This window comes from Trachurus japonicus, chromosome 10, assembly GCF_045865225.1.
Source record: "Trachurus japonicus isolate A0001 chromosome 10, Traja_1.0".
Taxonomy (NCBI): domain Eukaryota; kingdom Metazoa; phylum Chordata; class Actinopteri; order Carangiformes; family Carangidae; genus Trachurus; species Trachurus japonicus.
In genome coordinates this window covers 12,931,670-12,950,669 of record NC_140916.1, presented here as the reverse complement: position 1 = coordinate 12,950,669, position 19,000 = coordinate 12,931,670, and the positions used below count along the sequence as shown (strand labels likewise).

The window sequence follows — 19,000 nt, the reverse complement described above, 5'->3', positions numbered from 1 at the left end:
AGTGTTGGCCTTCATTCAGTGGGCCCTGTGCCACTCTGAGACTGCACCCAAACAGAGACTGAGATAAGACACCTACAGTGACAAATCTTTAAAACATCAACTGCTGTTGTTGAAATGTAGTTAATAATAAAACAAGGCTAATAAGGAAGGTGACCATGACCCAGCCTTAGGCTCACGTGTGTACAAACAAGCACCAGTGTTTTCGTATGAACTGAAACCTACACACTGCTTTGTTTGTCCTATAAATGGTGTCATTTTGAAACTGTAAGCAGTGATGTAGTGTTCAAAGAAACAATAAAAAGCTAAATAATTGTCTTTATACTCTTCAACTATTTTGTACCATTTCTTTGTTTTATCTCAGGTGTGGAAAATTTGAACTCACGGGACACATTTGTTGGTATCTTGTCAGACATTTACAACTGAAATAACTTTTAACTTCATCTGGGAGCATTTTTTCTTCCTTCTCGCAAAGAAATTTTCAATTTTGTTGATGCTTGTATTTTTTCCTTTTCTAACAACTTATGATGGACTCCATGAGAATCTACTATATTCACCAGAGACAACACAGTGATGACAACTTGTCAGTCACAGCAAAGCCTCTCCCCTACATGTGGGCGAAACGTTGATCCCTGAGGACCATGCTTAGTGATACTTATAGATAAAATGACATCAAATGGATTCAGATAAAGTCTTCTTTGAAATGACTCTGCTGGTATAATTGTTGAATGGTACTCTAAATTATTGATTGTTTATTTGTTTATCTGATGGTGGGAATATATAATTTGTGATTTAATTCTCGCTTTAATTTGTGATGGTCAAGTCACCTGTCAGGTGGGCGTTGTCACAGCCTGGCTCAAAAAGCAGTGACAAAAAGGAACAACGGAACACAAGAGTGCCAATAAATCAAATAATTTATTAACACAAGAGTTTAAAGTTTAACATAGACAAAAAGATGAGGTGTGTTCATCTGTATAATCAGTGGTGTAAATGTGGGTGAGTGGCTGCGGTGTGTGGATGTCATGATGGATGTAATTATAATTCATTTGTTATTTTATTTTGATAAGATGCATTTAATTTTACTTATATATTTTATGGTGAGGTTCTCGATAAGCCCTCCTAGGGTTTCTAACCTCTCCAGCACTGTTTCATTGTAGTTTATCATATATTATCTATTGTATATTTTCTTTCTTCCATGTGATATACAGTACTCCTTGTTTGTAATATTTTAAAGTGCAAACAATAAACAAACAAACAAATGTAAAACCAAAAGACAAGAAACCAAAATGTGCGTCAGCAGGCAGGGCGAAGAGAGAGAACACTGAGCTGGGCCGAGGTTTTAAAGCCTCCTGCAGGACTGGTGCACCCGATCAGCCTCATCACATCAAGAGTTGATGTTACCTGTTAACATGGATTGTGTACATCAAAAATCTGAGCGATTACAAAGCACATAACATGATGGGACCCACACATACACATAACCCAAAATATTATCAGATACTAAACACGAGGCAATCAGTAACAAGAGATACAAAAAATATATACGCTAATATAGAGAAGAATCAATAGAAAAATATGTAGAAAGATATAGAAAAAATATATATTTTATAAAAAACTATTTCAACATTATTAGAAGAACAGTTACAGCAATCGAAATGTTACCAAAGAATAACTATCAAAACATCTTTAGAGAAATGGTTTAATGTCAAACTCTTCGTTTAAACCATTAGGCAACAGAGTATTTAAAGCATAGATGTGATAAGCCTCTCGTTGAAGAAGCAAACGCTCGTGGTTGCCACCTCTGGGTGGTCTGTCCACTCGTTCGATGCCCACATAACGAAGAGAACGTATGATTACATTGTAACCTTGGTTCTCTGAGTGAAGAGACTATCTCTCCACTCAGTTACATATTCCATATGTACGGGATATGACCCCCGCTGCTTGTCAGGGCACGTGGATATTTCTTTAAGACACACCGGCTTGCCCGGCCACGCCCTATTGCGTAGCTATAAAGTGCCTGCGCCGGCGTGTAATCACCGATAGTTTGATCGAAACGTGTCTCCGAGCGGCCTAAGGACTGGAGAGATAGTCTCTTCACTCAGAGAACCAAGGTTACAATGTAACCATACGTTCTCTATCGTCTTGAGACTATCTCTCCACTCAGTTACATATTCCATATGTACGGGATAGATCTTTAAGACACCCCGTGAGGAGACGGTGCAGCCACAATCCCACACCACAACGTGCAACACACGAACTATGTACAAATATACAATATATACAATTCACAGGAGAAGGCCCCGCAAGGCGCTAGGGCCAACCCTGAGAGGGAAAGGGCTGCCATGGAAGCCCGCAAGACGCAGGACTAACCCAAGGAGACCGACAATGGCCCCGCAAGACGCAAGACGCCCAGTTTGATGTTTGCCAGGACCCACCGACCCCGGAGGGCCCTGTGAAGCCTCCAAGAGACCGCCACTGTGGTCTCGTGGGACCCCTGCGGGCACAAATTCAAGCCCAGCAGAGGCAGCCGGAGGAGGCTGGTTGGCCAGGGCCTGGTGGCTGTCAGGACCTCGGGGGGCGCTCAGAGGACCCCTCAGCCCTGGCAGGTGGTCCTCGCCTCCTGCCCCGCTGGGGGTACCCACGACGACGGGAAGCCTCCAACGCAGGTCTGAGATCCCCTTGACTCCATGTTGAGGCCTCTGGAGTTGGTGCCTCTGGTGCCGGCGGAGACCACGAGACCATGTCTGTGGCACGCCTGGCAAGGCCCACTGAAACCTCCTTTGCACAGCGGCGGCTCTCCTGTGCTTGCTGCAACAAAGCAGTAGCATGGGGCCCAAACATAGCGGGAGGTTCCACCGGCACCTTAAGCAGGCAGTCTCTATCCTCTTGCTGCAGCAGGGATTGAGACAGCCACAAGTGGCGCCTAGCCACCCAGGAGGAAGCCAAAGCACAGCCTGCTGCCTCAGCCTGCTCCTTCATCACGGAGGAGAGGCATGAGGAGGCCATCTTTAGCTCCGCCCCCACACCGGTGTCATCTTGAACCTGCCGAGACAGGTCACGGAGGTAAAGAGACAGAATAGCCCCAGTGTTGGCCAACCGGGTCTGCACCGCCATAGCTTTATGTAGCTTAGCGAGCAGACTATCCATTAGCCTGCAGTTCTTGCTGGAGCAGGTGGCGTTGCCAAGGATGGAGCTGGAGGGGGAAACCAGTGGGGTGAGGGTTCGGTCCACTGGGGGAAGGGTCCCACAAGCAACCTGGTCCCTGTCATGCATGTCAGAAAACCGGCGACATGCTGCGGACCACTTGTGGGTAGAAGCTGGGGAATGGAACTGCTGACACAGCAGTTCCTTAAAATCAAGCAGGAGGGGCACCTGGGTTGATGCAGGGCGCACCTCCGCATCCTCCTCAAACCTAGAAGCCAGACCCCTGAAGACTCCCCCCTCCCCTCCGAAGCTGCAGCCGTTCTGCCAGTTTTCCGCCTCGGCCCCTCAGAAACCTGAGGGCCTGAGCGTTTTGGGGCAAAGAAACGACACCGAGACTCCCTAGTATGTGGGGGCAGAATAAAACAGTCCATGCACGATTGCGGTTTCTCCTTTGAGGCCAAGGCATGCTCATGCCCCAAACAAAGCACGCAACTATCATGCCCATCCTCTAGGGGCATGGCCACCCCACAGCGGACACAGCAATAGCCCTCCTGGCTTGCCATACTGCCCAGGACCGGAAACAGGAAGTACCGCCCTTCCCTCTGCGTGTCGGCCCTGTGGGAACCGTACGCTTATGATGGGGTGAGAGTGCTCGAACTGTTGGAGAAGGGAGACAGACGTTCGCCGCCGAGCGCGTCAGCCCGCGAGCCGCGGGCAATACGCCGGTGAAGAACGCTGCCGAGGCCGGGAGCTGGAGAGCTCCGGCTCAGCCACACAGACGATGTTCGCCGTGAATCCACCAGGCGCGTCAGCTCACGAGCCGCGAGCAATACGCCGATGGGAGACACTGCCGACCCAGTCCGTACTCAACCACCGAGCGCATCAGCTCACGAACCGCGAGCAATACGCTGGGGAGGGAGCACAATACCGGACGCAGTCCGCGTGTATCCACGAGCGCATCAGCCCGCGAGCCACGGGCAATACGCCGGGGAGGAACACTGCCGAGGCCGGCCCGGGAGCCAAAGAGCTCCGGCTCAGCCACACAGACGATGTTCGCCGTGAATCCACCAGGCGCGTCAGCTCACGAGCCGCAAGCAATACGCCGGGAGGAACACAGCCACCGCCGCTGGGAGCCAGAGGACCTCCGGCTCCACCAGACAGGCTATGTTTTTTTTTTGTTTTGTTTTGTTTTTTTGAAAAGGACAGACAGAAAGAGCTTCGGATACAGCAATCCAGGGAGGCTGCCAGTGACAGACGCCCCGACTTACACAGGTAAGCGGATTCAGCTACTATATCCTCCTCTTTCAACAATAACTTTCCGGATTGTGAGACACAGCACCCTGACGTACAACGTGGAGATCAAACAATCGGTGATTACACGCCGGCGCAGGCACTTTATAGCTACGCAATAGGGCGTGGCCGGGCAAGCCGGTGTGTCTTAAAGAAATGAAGGGGGGGCTGCTGGGGTATACTTTACGGCCCAGACTATGGTGCAGTCACTGCAAGAGTCCCACGCACCGGCAGACGGGAACAGCGGTGGAGCCAGGACAACGCACGTAAGGTCTCCAGGGAGACCGATGACCAGGACGAGTATGCCTTCCGGGTGAGCAAGGGGGCAGTAGATGTCGACGTGGGTGTTATGTGGATGAGTCCAAAAAGAAAAAGGTAGGTAAGGTTGTAACAGGGTTTATTCCCACATGGTAGCACAAGCAGAATATCACCTTCTCTGTAGCTCCAGGATCAACAACTAACAGCCAGTAGTTACTTCCGCCTTTCTTCTTCTTCACTCACTAACTCACAGTGCCTCCTAGTGGCGGAACATGGATGCAGGAATACTAAGTGAACACAACAGTGGGGGCCCTGATGGTTGACTGCGGGGCAACCTCGCACATTGACACAGACCTGGCAAAGTTCAAGAGGTTTGATGACGGGTTCAAAGGGAAGAACGCTCTGATCCATAAAGACGGTACCAAATTCCACATTCATGTACATGATAGACTATATTATTTGCATACAGTAAATAATGATGATGATGACAGTGATTGTGATTATCAATGCAAGGGATGTCATGATATGCAGACGTGGCATGAGATGCTCATACCCTGATGTGAGGGCCAAAACACCTCTAGGGCTAGTACACACAGACTTGGCAGGACCAATCCACCCAGAGTCTAGAGATGGGTACAGATATGCACTTTCATTTACTGATGATTTTTTCTGTACAGTGTTTGTGTATTTCTTAAAGAATAAAAGTGACACAGTACTAGCTACAGAGAAGTTTCTAACCGATACAGCCCCATACGGCAAGGTGAAATGCTTCAGATCTGATAATGGTACTGAATTCACAGGAAAAGGTTACCAGACTCTGCTCATTAAAAATGTGATCAGACATCAAACATCAGCACCTTACTTTCCTCACCAAAATGGGACTGCTGAGCGCAATTGGCGCACACCTTTTGATATGTCAATGTGCATGCTAATCGAAAGTGGTGTGCCAAAACAACTGTGGACTTATGCAGTCCAGACTGCTGCTGTGGCTAGGAATAGGTGTTTTAATAAACGCACAGGGCAGACATCAATCCAGATGTTGAAAGGGAGAAGGCCCAACTTGTCTAGAATGCAAAGGTTAGGATCAGAATGTTTTGTTTATAAACAAGACAAGAGAAAACTTGATCCAAGGTGTGAAAAGTCACAGACCTTTTATCAGATATGACAAAAACAGTCCTGCATACATTGATTGCCGTGTGTCAACACTGTACGGGAACAGTAAAGCATCTATACTACACAGACACTGTATGATATGTGACTTTTCTGTTTATAAGGGTTCGGTGAAGAACACATGTGAACACTGTTAGAAAGCAAAAGAATAAACACTGCCGAATGTTACTTTTTATCATTTTATTTTCTGAACTTTTCATACATTTTCTGAAGTAAAAAAAACAGATCACTAACACACCTCTTTACAAATCTGATTTTGTAGTAACAAGAAACAAAGAAGCATTTTCATTAAAATGTACAAAATTAGGTATCAAACAAGTTTGTCACAGCTGAGGTATACAGCACTATAGCACAGCAAACTCCTGTCATAGGACAGTCAGATTATCTTTCCTAAAATCAAAGCAAGGCTGTGTAAGGTAACACTGTGCCGTCCATAACAATCTAAAGATTTCGATTCAGATCAGTACACACAGCTGTGGCCCGCCATGATGTTTAGCAGGTATCGGAGGACTTCACGCAGATAGATGGCCATCTGTTAGCGCAGTTATTGTTGGACCAGCCCGCTGCAAGAGAAAATGTTTGAGCATCAATATTGTGTATAGATACACAAGCCTGATAATACCATAGTGATAACTGTTCTTGGGTTTTTTGAAACCATTAAAACCTAATCATTGAACATCAACATCATCATATGAACACAAGTAAAGGACTAATGTGACATATGGAAACTCACCCCTGGAGTTAACGTGGAGGCACTGGAAGCGGCTCACAGTGTGCTGGGTGCTACAGAAGCTGTATGTAAAGGGGGTCTGGTCCATCCACCTCCAGGTCTAGATACAAGATATGTGAAGTTTAACAACCAGCAGACATTAATCAGACTTTTTATTAGCTCTTCATGCCCATGCGGACTAACAAAGATGGTGAATCATTTGTTTTAGGGACAGATGTGCGGCAGTTAACCTGGAAGTAGAATCCTCCCAACCAGGCTACGGTGCCTCCAGCTCTTCTGGTCATGTGCTGCAGGAAAGTGTACTCAAACACGTCATGGACAGAGGCCAAGCTGGCTCCCAGACTCTTGCAGTATGTCTGAAAATGACGCACACACACAGATGCAAATGTTACGTTATGATAAAAATGTAGAATGCCAGTTTATTCAGATGACCAGCAGAGAAATGAATCGTAAAAATAGTAATAATTTAAATTACCGCAGCATTGCTCCAGGATCTGCCAGCGCTGCTGTACAGATAGCAGTCATTCTTGTATCTCTCCCAACCACTGGGACAAGCGAAGAAACGACCTGCAGAGGAGGGAAAGGGGAGAGAGGAGTGGGAAAAGGCACTGAGTCGATTTCATTACAATGTATGGACAGAGTCAATGTTCAATATTTCATAGAAAGACATTAAACCTTCAACTGATTGATCGACCATCAAAGGCTCTTCCACTAAAAAAAAAAGAGACAGAATAAAGAAAAGTCACATGATGATCATAATCTTCCACTAATACAACACAGGATGTAGTGAATCGTTCTTTCAGCTTTTTACCTTCAGGAACGAACTCTGCAACTTCATTTTCTACCACTGAGAGAGAGACAGAGAGAGGGAAAACAAACGACAGGAGCTCTGTTACTGCCTGATGTGCTGCAGTCTGTCCAGAAAGTCCATGTTTTGTTGTCAGTCAAGCAGCATACAAGTGTTAGAGTTATTTTCTGTGTAAGAGCAGCTTACCCTGTTTGTCTTCCACCATCTCCTGTGGTGCAGCTTCAACTGCTTCTTCTGGGAGGAGAATCAAAGAAAGAGGCTGCTTCATGTCATTTGCATCTGACTACTGTTTTAGTATAATTAAATGACTATTTCTTGTAGTTTTTATTGTGTTTTTTACGTCTTCTTTCACTTGCAACAAATCTCCCCGCTTTTCTGATTCTGATCAAACAGTGAGCTGCACAATTGTAATTTAAAGCAGAAGTAAGCGATCCGGTCGTTTTGGCTAACTTCCTGTCAGCAGATGTCACCACATGCACACGCATCCCTTGGCTGCAAACACAGAGAGGACCGCCCCTTTATGCCGTTCTCTCTCCTCATTTGATAAAGGTTGTAGGATACAAGGAAAGTTTTCTCCTTGGCTTACAGCAGAGCAGAGTGACTGACAGACCCGTGTTTCAGACCAAACACTCTATATAAGTGATTGCCGTTGGAAGATATAACTATTTAAGACTCATATTAACACAAAAATTCCGCTTACTTCTGCTTTAAGATTGTAAATTATGTAAAAAGTTAATCAGACCTTTCTGAGCTGCCACAGCCAGCGCATAGGTGAGCAAAACCGAGAGGAGCAGGAAGGTCTTCATGATGAAGATGTCGAGGAGGATGAGCAGTGATGAAGTGGCGATGTGTCTGCTGGGAGTCAGAGACAGTCAAAACAGTATTAGAGAAGACAGTCAGATTTACCAGTGTGGAATGAGACGGAGAGAGAGAGCAGGAGTCTTACCTGTCAGGTAGCTGTGAGGCAACGCTGTTCAGGGTTCAGCTGATGCTGCAGTGATGATGAGGACGCTGCTCTGCTCCTTATATACACCTGAACCACAGGTAAAGCTGCACGTGAATTAATGAACTTTAATCTAAACGTGACTGTGTTTGTGTTTTATATCTCAAATCTGACCTTTTTTATTAAATTAACAAGTTCAACAAGGAAATAGTGATAATAGAGTGATAAAGTGATAACACACCAATTAATTAATTAATGATGTTTTCATCCAGATAGGGGGACAGTCTATAGGCTTACACTTCTGAAACACACTGAAATGTGTGGTTGACACAAATGTTGAAGACTTTAAATTAATAAATTGTAGTTAGGTTGGTTGTTTTATCATTACCAGGTGGTAGAGATTGTTCCCTCTAACTGACCCTGCTAAAATTATAGTTGACTCTCATCTCACTCCCTCTGCTGCAGGAGCATTTTCAAAGGATACATCTCATTTATAACCATAGATGAACCTTATCTGCTCTCTTTGTTTAAACAAACTCTGCATGGAAGATATCACCACCATAACTGACCTCAAATCAGCTGTAAAAATAATAGACATAGTTTTCCTATATATAATATCTACTTTCTCCAAAACTAAGAACATTTAGGCTATGCAGAGAGTTGTAGACCTGTAAACCTGTGTGTGCTGTTTCTGCACTGCAGTGGTCAAACATGAACTTAAAGGAAATTATATGTTTAGAAATAGATAAATTAAAAATGGGACCAATATAGGGTCTGAATTTATGTAAAAATAAGGTAGAATTGAAATCATTTGAGACACTTACAAGATTTAAAGGTCTCCTAAAAAATAAGTTAATGGATGAATACAGTATAAGCAAATGGTTTGATTCCTGGTGCTGTAGCCTAAGTGTTGTTGACTGGTGTTGTGTGTATTTGGTTGGTAGCTATTGTTGCCTTTGCAAAAAGACACTGGAAGAGGAAATGGGTGAAATGTGCCAGTTGTACGACACCTTTTCAGTTAAATTTACAAGAGATGAATTGTTATGCTTTGTACTTTTTGTTGTATGTTGAATGACCTGAATAATAATAATAATTTACTAGACTTTATGAGCTTCTTAATCTGAGAGCGTTTTTTTTTAAGTGGACACTCCTCAAGGTCTGAAAGCTTTAAATGTGAAAAGCTCATTAAATATGACCCACAATGAACTTTTCAGTCTTCAAAGTGTTGGCCTCCATTCAGTGGGCCCTGTGCCACTCTAAGACTACACCCAAACACTTAGTTTTTTCCGAGATAAGACACCAGTGCAGACACGATGACGACACTTTCAAATATGAACTGCTGTTGTTGAAATGTAGTTAATAATAAAACAAGGCTCGTTGACGATTAGCATGCTGTTAGCACCATGAGCGGACGGGCTGAGGGTAAGGGTAGCCGTCTCAGTAATCGCGGTTCCTGTTTGATGGAGACAAAAATAATTTCGAGTTATGGGAGGCAAAATTCTTGGGCCACCGTTGTTTGCAAGGGTTAAAGGACACCATTTTAACCGAGCCCACCACTGAAGAAGCAGAAGAGCTGCTAGACGATGTTAGGGTTGGGGGATACTGTAACAGGACCCAAATGCAGGAGCTAACACAGGCTGATACTTGCAAACTGACGTTTTAATAACTCGACAGGCAGGAGAACAAAACACCATGACAAAACACAATAATCGGACAAGGAACTGAAAGACACACAAGACTAAATACAACATTACTAATCAAAGCAACAGGTGAGGAGACAGGAGGGCAAATAAAGCTGATAGGTGGAGACACACAAGGAGCAGGGCAGGGCTGACGAGGTGAAACACAGGACAGAGGAGAGTGTGGAGGGAAAACACAGGAAGTAACACTAGGACAAAATGCACAAGAACTGAACTACAAAATAAAACAGGAACTGAAGAAAACAAGAGTCCGAAACAACAGAAAACCGAGCCACTGAGTGGCAGCAGGCTCAGGGCAAAACCAGGGGATACAACGGGCAGAGCAGGGGACCTCAGGCGGACGGCCTGAGAGATGAACAGAGGGGCTTAGGAGTTCTGGGGCATGGCCTGGAGGCCGGGCAGAAGCACACAGAGTCTGGGGAACGGCCTGGAGGCCAGGCAGGAGGGCCACCCAGGAGGGTGGCAGACTGCCCACCTCACCTCTCAGGTGAGTCTTGGGACAGAGATCGGCCGGGGTGCCAGCTGGACACTGGCGGCAGGAGCCGAGCATTCCAACAGCTCAACACTGGAAACAGGAGCTGGGCGAACCACCGACTGGACGGTGGCGACCGGTGTCGAGCAGACCACCGGCTGGATGCTGGAGGTGGGGGCCGGATTAGCTTCCGGCTGCACACAGGAAACAGAAGCCGGACAGACCTCCCACTGGACACACGAGAGAGGGGCCGGGCAGGCCTCTGGCTGGACACTGAAGACAGGAGTGGATGAGCCCCTCGGCAGGAGGCTGGGAATCTGGAACTCCTCGCCACCAGGTTGGAGATGGGTAGCCACGAGCTCTGGCACATCAGAGCTAGGGGCTGCCAACGATCAGCATCCTCGCCTCCTGCGTCTCCTCTTCGTTTATCTGACCTCCACTTCAGAGTTGGGTGCTGCATCGCCTGACCCTGGAACAGGAGTGACGTCAACCGGGATCCCCAACGCCGGAACAGGAGGTGGCGCCGGAGAATGCTGCAGCCCGGGAGGTGGCGCCGGGGAACACTTCAGCTCTGAGGGCTGCACCAAGGGATGCCACAGCACTGGAGTCGGCCAGGCCAGCGATGGGACGCGGGTAGCAGGTGTCGGCCAGACCGCCGACGAATCACCGGGAGCAAGCATTGGCCGGACTGCTGACGAGGCATGTGGCAAGGCTGTGGGCTGTTGAGAGGCCGGGGACCTGAGCTACTGAGAGACCAGGGCCGGGAGGCAGGGCAGCAGGAGCTTCAGGGACTGGGCTGAGGAGACCAGCTTCTGGGACTTGGATGGTTTATTGGTTGTTGCTTGTGGGGTTTGGTCTGGGTTTCTCGGCTGCTGCTGGGGCTTCTAGGACTGGGGTGAGGATGGCACGGGGGTTGTCTTCGGAGAAGTCTTTCTGAGGCTCCGTGGATCCCCCAGAGCTAGGCGAGTGATCAGGTAGGGGTTTGGAGCCATGGCTGGCTCAGGGTTGGCAGGCTGTAGGCCAACATACCCAAGCCTCAGTGAGTGTGGGGCAGTTGGGTTGTGGCTAGGCAGGCTGGTCTTTAAAACCTGACACCGAAAATACTCAAAAAGAGTGATTTGCTCGGAACCAGAATATGGGGCCAGGATGTTGGGCTTAGGAGGATACTTGCAAACTGACGTTTTAATAACTCGACAGGCAGGAGAACAAAACACCATGACAAAACACAATAATCGGACAAGGAACTGAAAGACACACAAGACTAAATACAACAGAACTAATCAAAGCAACAAGCAACAGGTGAGGAGACAGGAGGGCAAAGACGAAGCACCGGGAGCAGGCATTGGCCGGACCGCTGACGAGGCACGTGGCAAGGCTGTGGGCTGTTGAGAGGCCGGGGAACAAAACACCATGACAAAACACAATAATCGGACAAGGAACTGAAAGACACACAAGACTAAATACAACTAATCAAAGCAACAAGCAACAGGTGAGGAGACAGGAGGGCAAAGAAAGCTGATAGGTGGAGACACACAAGCAGCAGGGCAGGGCTGACGAGGTGAAACACAGGACAGAGGAGAGTGTGGAGGGAAAACACAGGAAGTAACACTAGGACAAAATGCACAAGAACTGAACTACAAAATAAAACAGGAACTGAAGAAAACAAGAGTCCAAAACAACAGAAAACCGAGCCACTGAATGGCAGCAGGCTCAGGGCCATGACAGACGATGCGGGAAAGAATGCAGAAGCCTATGAGGAACTCATTCAGTTTCTGGATGATAAAAGTTTGGCGTTGGTGATGCGGGAGGCTGCCAATGACCGGCGGGGTGCCCTACAGATTTTAAGAGACTACTATCAAGGTAAAGGAAAGCCACACATCATAACCCTCTATACAGAACTGACTTCACTTCAGAAGTCAGACAGTGAAAGTGTGACTGAGTAGGTGATCCGGGCAGAGACCGCGATCACAGTGCTAAGAAATGCCGATTACACATCAAGTGACGGGTTATTGGTAGCGATGGTGCTGAAAGGTTTGCCGGAGTCCTTCAAACTATTCACGATCCATGTCACACAACGTGATGAGACGATATATCTTTTGCTGAGTTTAAAACAAAGCTACGCAGCTATGAGGACAAGATGCACGCTGCAGGAGCAGATGACAACATAATGCAGGTGCGGCAGCAGAGAGAGACCCGCCAGTGCAGGTGAGCGGGGAGCTGAGAGGGCCACAGCAGAGGTGGTGTGCTTCAAATGTGGCCTGAAGGGGCACCTGGCCAGAGCCTGCCAGCGCAGACTGTGGTGCAGTCACTGCAAGAGTCCCACGCACCGGGACACCACCTGCAGACGGAAACAGCGGTGGAGCCAGGACAACGCACGTAAGGTCTCCAGGGAGACCGATGACCAGGATGAGTATGCCTTCCGGGTGAACAAGGGGGCGGTAGATGTCAACGTGGGGGCCCTGATGGTTGACTGCGGGGCAACCTCGCACCTTGACACAGACCTGGCAAAGTTTAAGAGGTTTGATGACGGGTTCCAGGCCAAGTCACACTGCATGGAGCTGGCGGACGGTACGCGGTGCAGGGGCGTGGCCGAGTGCCAAGGTGATACAGAAGTGTGTCTGATCGACAGCAAAGAATGATGCCTGAACACAATGCTGAGGCAGGCGCTGTATATTCCATCCTACCCACAGGACATTTCATCTGATAATGGTACTAAATTCACAGGAAAAGGTTACCAGACTCTGCTCATTAAAAATGTGATCAGACATCAAACATCAGCACCTTACTTTCCTCACCAAAATGGGACTGCTGAGCACAATTGGTGCACACCTTTTGACATGTCAACGTTCATGCTAATCGAAAGTGGTGTGCCAAAACAACTGTGGACTTACGCAGTCCAGACTGCTGCTGTGGCTAGGAATAGGTGTTTTAATAAACACACAGGGCAGACATCAATCCAGATGTTGACAGGAAGAAGGCCCAACTTGTCTAGAATGCAAAGGTTTGGATCAGAATGTTTTGCTTATAAACAAGACAAGAGAAAACTTGATCCAAGGTGTGAAAAGTCACAGTATCAGATATGACAAAAACAGTCCTGCATACATTGATTGCCGTGTGTCAACACTGTGTAGTGTAGATGCTTTACTGTTCCCGTACAGACACTGTATGATATGTGACTTTTCTGTCTATAAGGGTTCGGTGAAGAACACATGTGAACACTGTTAGAAAGCAAAAGAATACACACACTGCCGAATGTTACTTTTTTATCATTTTATTTTCTGAACTTTTTATACATTTTCTGAAGTAAAAAAAACAGATCACTATCACACCTCTTTACAAATCTGATTTTGTAGTAACAAGAAACAAAGAAGCATTTTCATTAAAATGTACAGAATTAGGTATCAAACAAGTTTGTCACAGCTGAGGTATACAGCACTATAGCACAGCAAACTCCTGTCATAGGAAAGTCAGATTATCTTTCTTAAAATCAAAGCAAGGCTGTGTAAGGTAACACTCTAAGTGCCGTCTATAACAATCTAAAGATTACGATTCAGATCAGTACACACAGCTGTGGCCCGCCATGATGTTTAGCAGGTATCGGAGGACTTCACGCAGATAGATGGCCATCCGTTAGCGCAGTTATTGTTGGACCAGCCCGCTGCAAGAGAAAATGTTTGAGCATTAATATTGTGTATAGATACACAAGCCTGATAATACCATAGTGATAACTGTTCTTGGGTTTCTGAAACCATTTAAACCTAATCATTACAGCCCATATGGAGCTGTATGAACACAAGTAAAGGACTAATGTGACATATGGAAACTCACCCCTGGAGTTAACATGGAGGCACTGGAAGCGGCTCACAGTGTGCTGGGTGCTCCAGAAGCTGTATGTAAAGGGGGTCTGGTCCACCCACCTCCAGGTCTAGACACAAGATATGTGAAGTTTAACAACCAGCAGACATTTATCATACTTTTTATTAGCTCTTCATGCCCATGTGGACTAACAAAGACTGTGAATAATTTGTTTTAGGGACAGATGTGTGGCAGTTAAATAACCTGGAAGTAGAATCCTCCCAACCAGGCTACGGTGCCTCCAGCTCTTCTGGTCATGTGCTGCAGGAAAGTGTACTCAAACACGTTACGGACGGAGGCCAAGCTGGCTCCCAGACTCTTGCAGTATGTCTGAAAATGACGCACACACACAGATGCAAATGTTATGTTATGATAAAAATGTAGAATGCCAGTTTATTCAGATGACCAGCAGAGAGATGAATCGTAAAAATAGTAATAATTTAAATTACCGCAGCATTGCTCCAGGATCTGCCAGCGCTGCTGTACAGATAGCAGCCATTCTTGTATCTCTCCCAACCACTGGGACAAGCGAAGAAACGACCTGCAGAGGAGGGAAAGGGGAGAGAGGAGTGGGAAAAGGCACTGAGTCGATTTCATTATAATGTATGGACAGAGTCAATGTTCAATATTTCATAGAAAGACATTAAACCTTCAACTGATTGATCGACCATCAAAGGCTCTTCCACTAAAAGAAAAGAAAGAGAGAAAAAAGAGAAGTCACATTATGATCATAATCTTCCACTAATACAACACAGGATGTAGTGAATCGTTCTTTCAGCTTTTTACCTTCAGGAACGAACTCTGCAACTTCATTTTCTACCACTGAGAGAGACAGAGAGAGGGAAAACAAATGACAGGAGCTCTGTTACTGCCTGATGTGCTGCAGTCTGTCCAGAAAGTCCATGTTTTGTTGTCAGTCAAGCAGTATAAAAGTGTTAGAGTTATTTTCTGTGTTAGAGCAGCTTACCTTGCTTGTCTTCCACCACCTCCTGTGGTGCAGCTTCAACTGCTTCTTCTGAGAGGGGAAACAAAGAAAGAGGCTGCTTCATGTCATTTGCATCTGACTACTGTTTTAGTATAATTAAATTACTATTTCTTGTAGTTTTTATTCTGTTTTTTACGTCTTCTTTCACTTGTAACAAAACAATCTCCCTGCTTTTCTGATTCTGATCAAACAGTGAGCTGCACAATTGTTATTTAAGACTGTAAATGATGTAAAAAGTTAATCAGACCTTTCTGAGCTGCCACAGCCAGCGCATAGGTGAGCAAAACCGAGAGGAGCAGGAAGGTCTTCATGATGAAGATGTCGAGGAGGATGAGCAGTGATGAAGTGGCGATGTGTCTGTTGGGAGTCAGAGACAGTCAAAACAGTATTAGAGAAGACAGTCAGATTTACCAGTGTGGAATGAGACGGAGAGAGAGAGCAGGAGTCTTACCTGTCAGGTAGCTGTGAGGCGATGCTGTTCAGGGTTCAGCTGATGCTGCAGTGATGATGAGGACGCTGCTCTGCTCCTTATATACACCTGAACCACAGGTAAAGCTGCACGTGAATGAATGCACTTTGATCTAAATGTGACTGTGTTTGTGTTTTATCTCTCAAATCTGACCTTTTTTTTTAATTAACAAGTTCAACAAGGAAATAGTGATAATAGAGTGATAAAGTGATAACACACCAATGTTAATGATGTTTTCATCCAGATAGGGGGACAGTTTAATTCTCACTGAAATGTGTGGTTGACACAAATGTTGAAGACTTTAAATTAATAAATAGTAAGGTTGTTTGTTTTATCATTCCCTGGTGGTAGAAATTGTTCCCTCTCTACTGACCCTTCTAAAATTATAGTTGACATCTCACTCCCTCTGCTGCAGGAGCATTTTCAAAGTATACATCTAGGTTACTATATAGGTCATTTATAACCATAGATGAACCTTATCTGCTCTCTTTGTTTAAACAAACTCTGCTGGGAAGATATCACCGCCATAACTGACCTCAAATCAGCTGTAAAAAGAATACACAGGGGAGTTCTCCTATAGTCTCAAAAACTAAGAACATTTATGTGGAGAGTTGTAGACCTGTAAACCTGTGCATGTTGTTTCTGCACTGCAGTGGTCAAACTTAAAGGAATTTATATGTTCAAAAAAAAAAAAAATAGGACCAATATCTAGAGTGAATTTATGGAACAATCTTGAGGTAGAATTGAAATCATGTGTCTCACACTTCCGAGATTTAAAGATCTCCTAAAAAACATAAGATGGTGAATGAATATATAAGCAAATGGTTTGATTCCCGGTACTGTAAGTGTTGTTCAGTTGTTGCTTGGGATAATTGTTGCTGGTGTTAGTATTGTTGTCTTTGCAAAAAGACACTAGAAGAGGAAATGGGTGAAATTTGCCAGTTGTAAGATAGGTGATAGCCTTTTCAGTTAAATTTACAAGAGATGATTTGTTATGTTGTTTTGTACTCTTTTTGTTGTATGTTGAATGACCAAAATAATGATAATTTACACAACTTTACACAACGACTATGTAAAGTCTGAGCTTCTTAATCAGAAAGAGGATTTTTGAAGTGGACACTCCTCAAGGTCTGAAGGCTTTAAATGTGAAAAGCTCATTAAATACGAACCACAATGAACTTTCCAGTCTTCAAAGTGTTGGCCTTCATTGAGTGGGCACTGTGCCACTCTGAGACTGCACCCAAACACTTTGTTTTTTTGAGATAAGACACCAGGGCAGACACATTGTTGACACTTTAAAACATCAACTGCTGTTGTTGAAATGTAGTTAATAATAAAACAAGGCTAATAAGGAAGGTGACCATGACCCAGCCTCAGGCTCACGTGTGTACTGTACAAACAAGCACAATAGAGTGTTTTCGTATGAACTGAGACCTACACACTGCTTTGTCCCATAAATGGTGCCATTTTGAAACTGTAAGCAGTGATGTAGTGTTCAAAGAAACAACAAAAAGCTAAATAATTGTCTTGATACTCTTCTACTATTTTGTACCATTTCTTTGTTTTGTCTCAGGTGTGGAAAATTTGAACTCACAGGACACATTTGTTGGTATCTTGTCAGACATTTACGACTGAAATAACTTTTTTAATCAAATTTGCACTTCTTCTGGGAGCATTTATTCTTCCTTCTCGCAAAGAACTTTTCACTTTTGTTGATGCTTGTATTTTTCCCTTTTCTAACAACTTATGACAGACTCTATGAGAATCTACTATATTCACCACAGACAACACAGTCACAGTCACAGCAAAGCCTCCCCCTACATGTGGGCGAACTGTTGATCCCTGAGGACCATGCTTAGTGATATACTCATACACTTCTAACTCTCTGGGCGACCACAGTCTCAGCAGCACTCACTGGTCCAGTCTCTGGTGTCTGTGAAAGGACAGAGATCAACAACAAAAGACAGAGATAGTGATAGATTCTAGTGGAGGACATGTTATCAGTCCCATGCAGGTGTTTGGAAGGAGGTGAAAACAGTTCTGCCAACAATATGCTCTTTATACCCGCTACACTATACATCTTCTACTGTGCGCAGAGGTGCAGCCCTGTCGATGCAACAATCAAAGGCTAAATTTACTTTTACTTTATTATAGTGTACTATACCTCAGCCTTTGGTCTTACTTGGCGGTTCAGGTAGAGACAGTTATAGCTGCGACTACTGCTGTGGGAATATCAGTTGCTGCATTCGGACCGTGTACATTCATTCCGCCTCCAATAGCCCTGAGGGGGCTTACTGTAAGTGTTTATTACAGCGCAGAGGAAAAGTCTTTTTTTTATATAAAGCTTGTGTGTGAATCTCATCTCTGACCTGGAATGTGTATCTACCTATCCAGGCTGTATGGAAGGACAATAAGAAGGACACAAAAGCAAAGACATGAACAGAAAGGTGGGCAGAGAGCTGTTTAAATAGACTGCTTTCTTCTTTCCAAGAAACAGAGGAACAAGGGCATTGTTTCATGCTGTGTGCTCCACATCAAAAAAACTCCATTGACCTCCATTTGATTGGGGTTGAAGCAGGAATCTCAGAGAAAGATAGACTCTCTGCATGGAGAGATACCACTGCATAGATCAGTGAAAAAAGAAAACACATATTTACACATATTATGTGAATCAACCTTTTGACTTCGTAGCATTACAAAAATGTATCTGTAAAGATTGTGGCTGTGATGTTTTATGCCATGTCCATCAGTGAATCACAAACTGTGCCAGAAGTGAGAGTGAGAGTGGTTGTATGTATGAAATGTTGCTCTGTGGAACAATTATGACAATTAATGACTGACAACATTATGTAGTACTTTATTTAACTTATGTTTTGGCTGTTCCTTTTGCATTAGTATAGTGTATGTTTATTGTTTTAGACATTGTAGGATATATTTTATCATATGTCCTCTTTGTATTGTATTTATTTTCTTTGCAACCTATTTGCTGTGAGATGATGGTGCTAACTATTCTGTACCACTGTACCACCTAATCTGAGCGTCTTGCTCTGTAAAACAAATATAATTAGTGTAAGATGGTTGTAAACTAGTCAATTTTTCAATCACCCAGGCCTTGTGTAGGTGTTACTGGCACTTTTGTTGCACATTTGTTGCAGTTCTCAGCATGTTTAGTATGTAGC

At 45.0% G+C, this 19,000-nt stretch overlaps 2 protein-coding genes across 2 annotated transcripts; both read right to left on the bottom strand.

The window, feature by feature from the left end:
- Positions 1-6,351: 6,351 nt before the first annotated feature.
- LOC146979495 (ladderlectin-like) lies at positions 6,352-8,203 on the bottom strand. The gene is made up of 7 exons (XM_085788925.1): positions 8,140-8,203; positions 7,584-7,631; positions 7,401-7,436; positions 7,065-7,156; positions 6,820-6,945; positions 6,593-6,689; positions 6,352-6,422 (listed from the first exon to the last, which is right to left on the bottom strand). Exons 1-7 carry the CDS (start codon positions 8,201-8,203, stop codon positions 6,352-6,354), a joined length of 534 nt encoding a protein of 177 aa, XP_085645051.1.
- Positions 8,204-13,969: 5,766 nt separating this feature from the next.
- On the bottom strand, positions 13,970-15,697 carry LOC146979494 (ladderlectin-like). Its single transcript, XM_085788923.1, has 8 exons — positions 15,600-15,697; positions 15,335-15,382; positions 15,154-15,189; positions 15,017-15,052; positions 14,817-14,908; positions 14,572-14,697; positions 14,341-14,437; positions 13,970-14,170 (listed from the first exon to the last, which is right to left on the bottom strand). The coding sequence occupies exons 1-8, from the start codon at positions 15,661-15,663 to the stop codon at positions 14,100-14,102; spliced, it is 570 nt and encodes a 189-aa protein (XP_085645049.1). The 5' UTR covers positions 15,664-15,697; the 3' UTR covers positions 13,970-14,099.
- Positions 15,698-19,000: the final 3,303 nt, after the last annotated feature.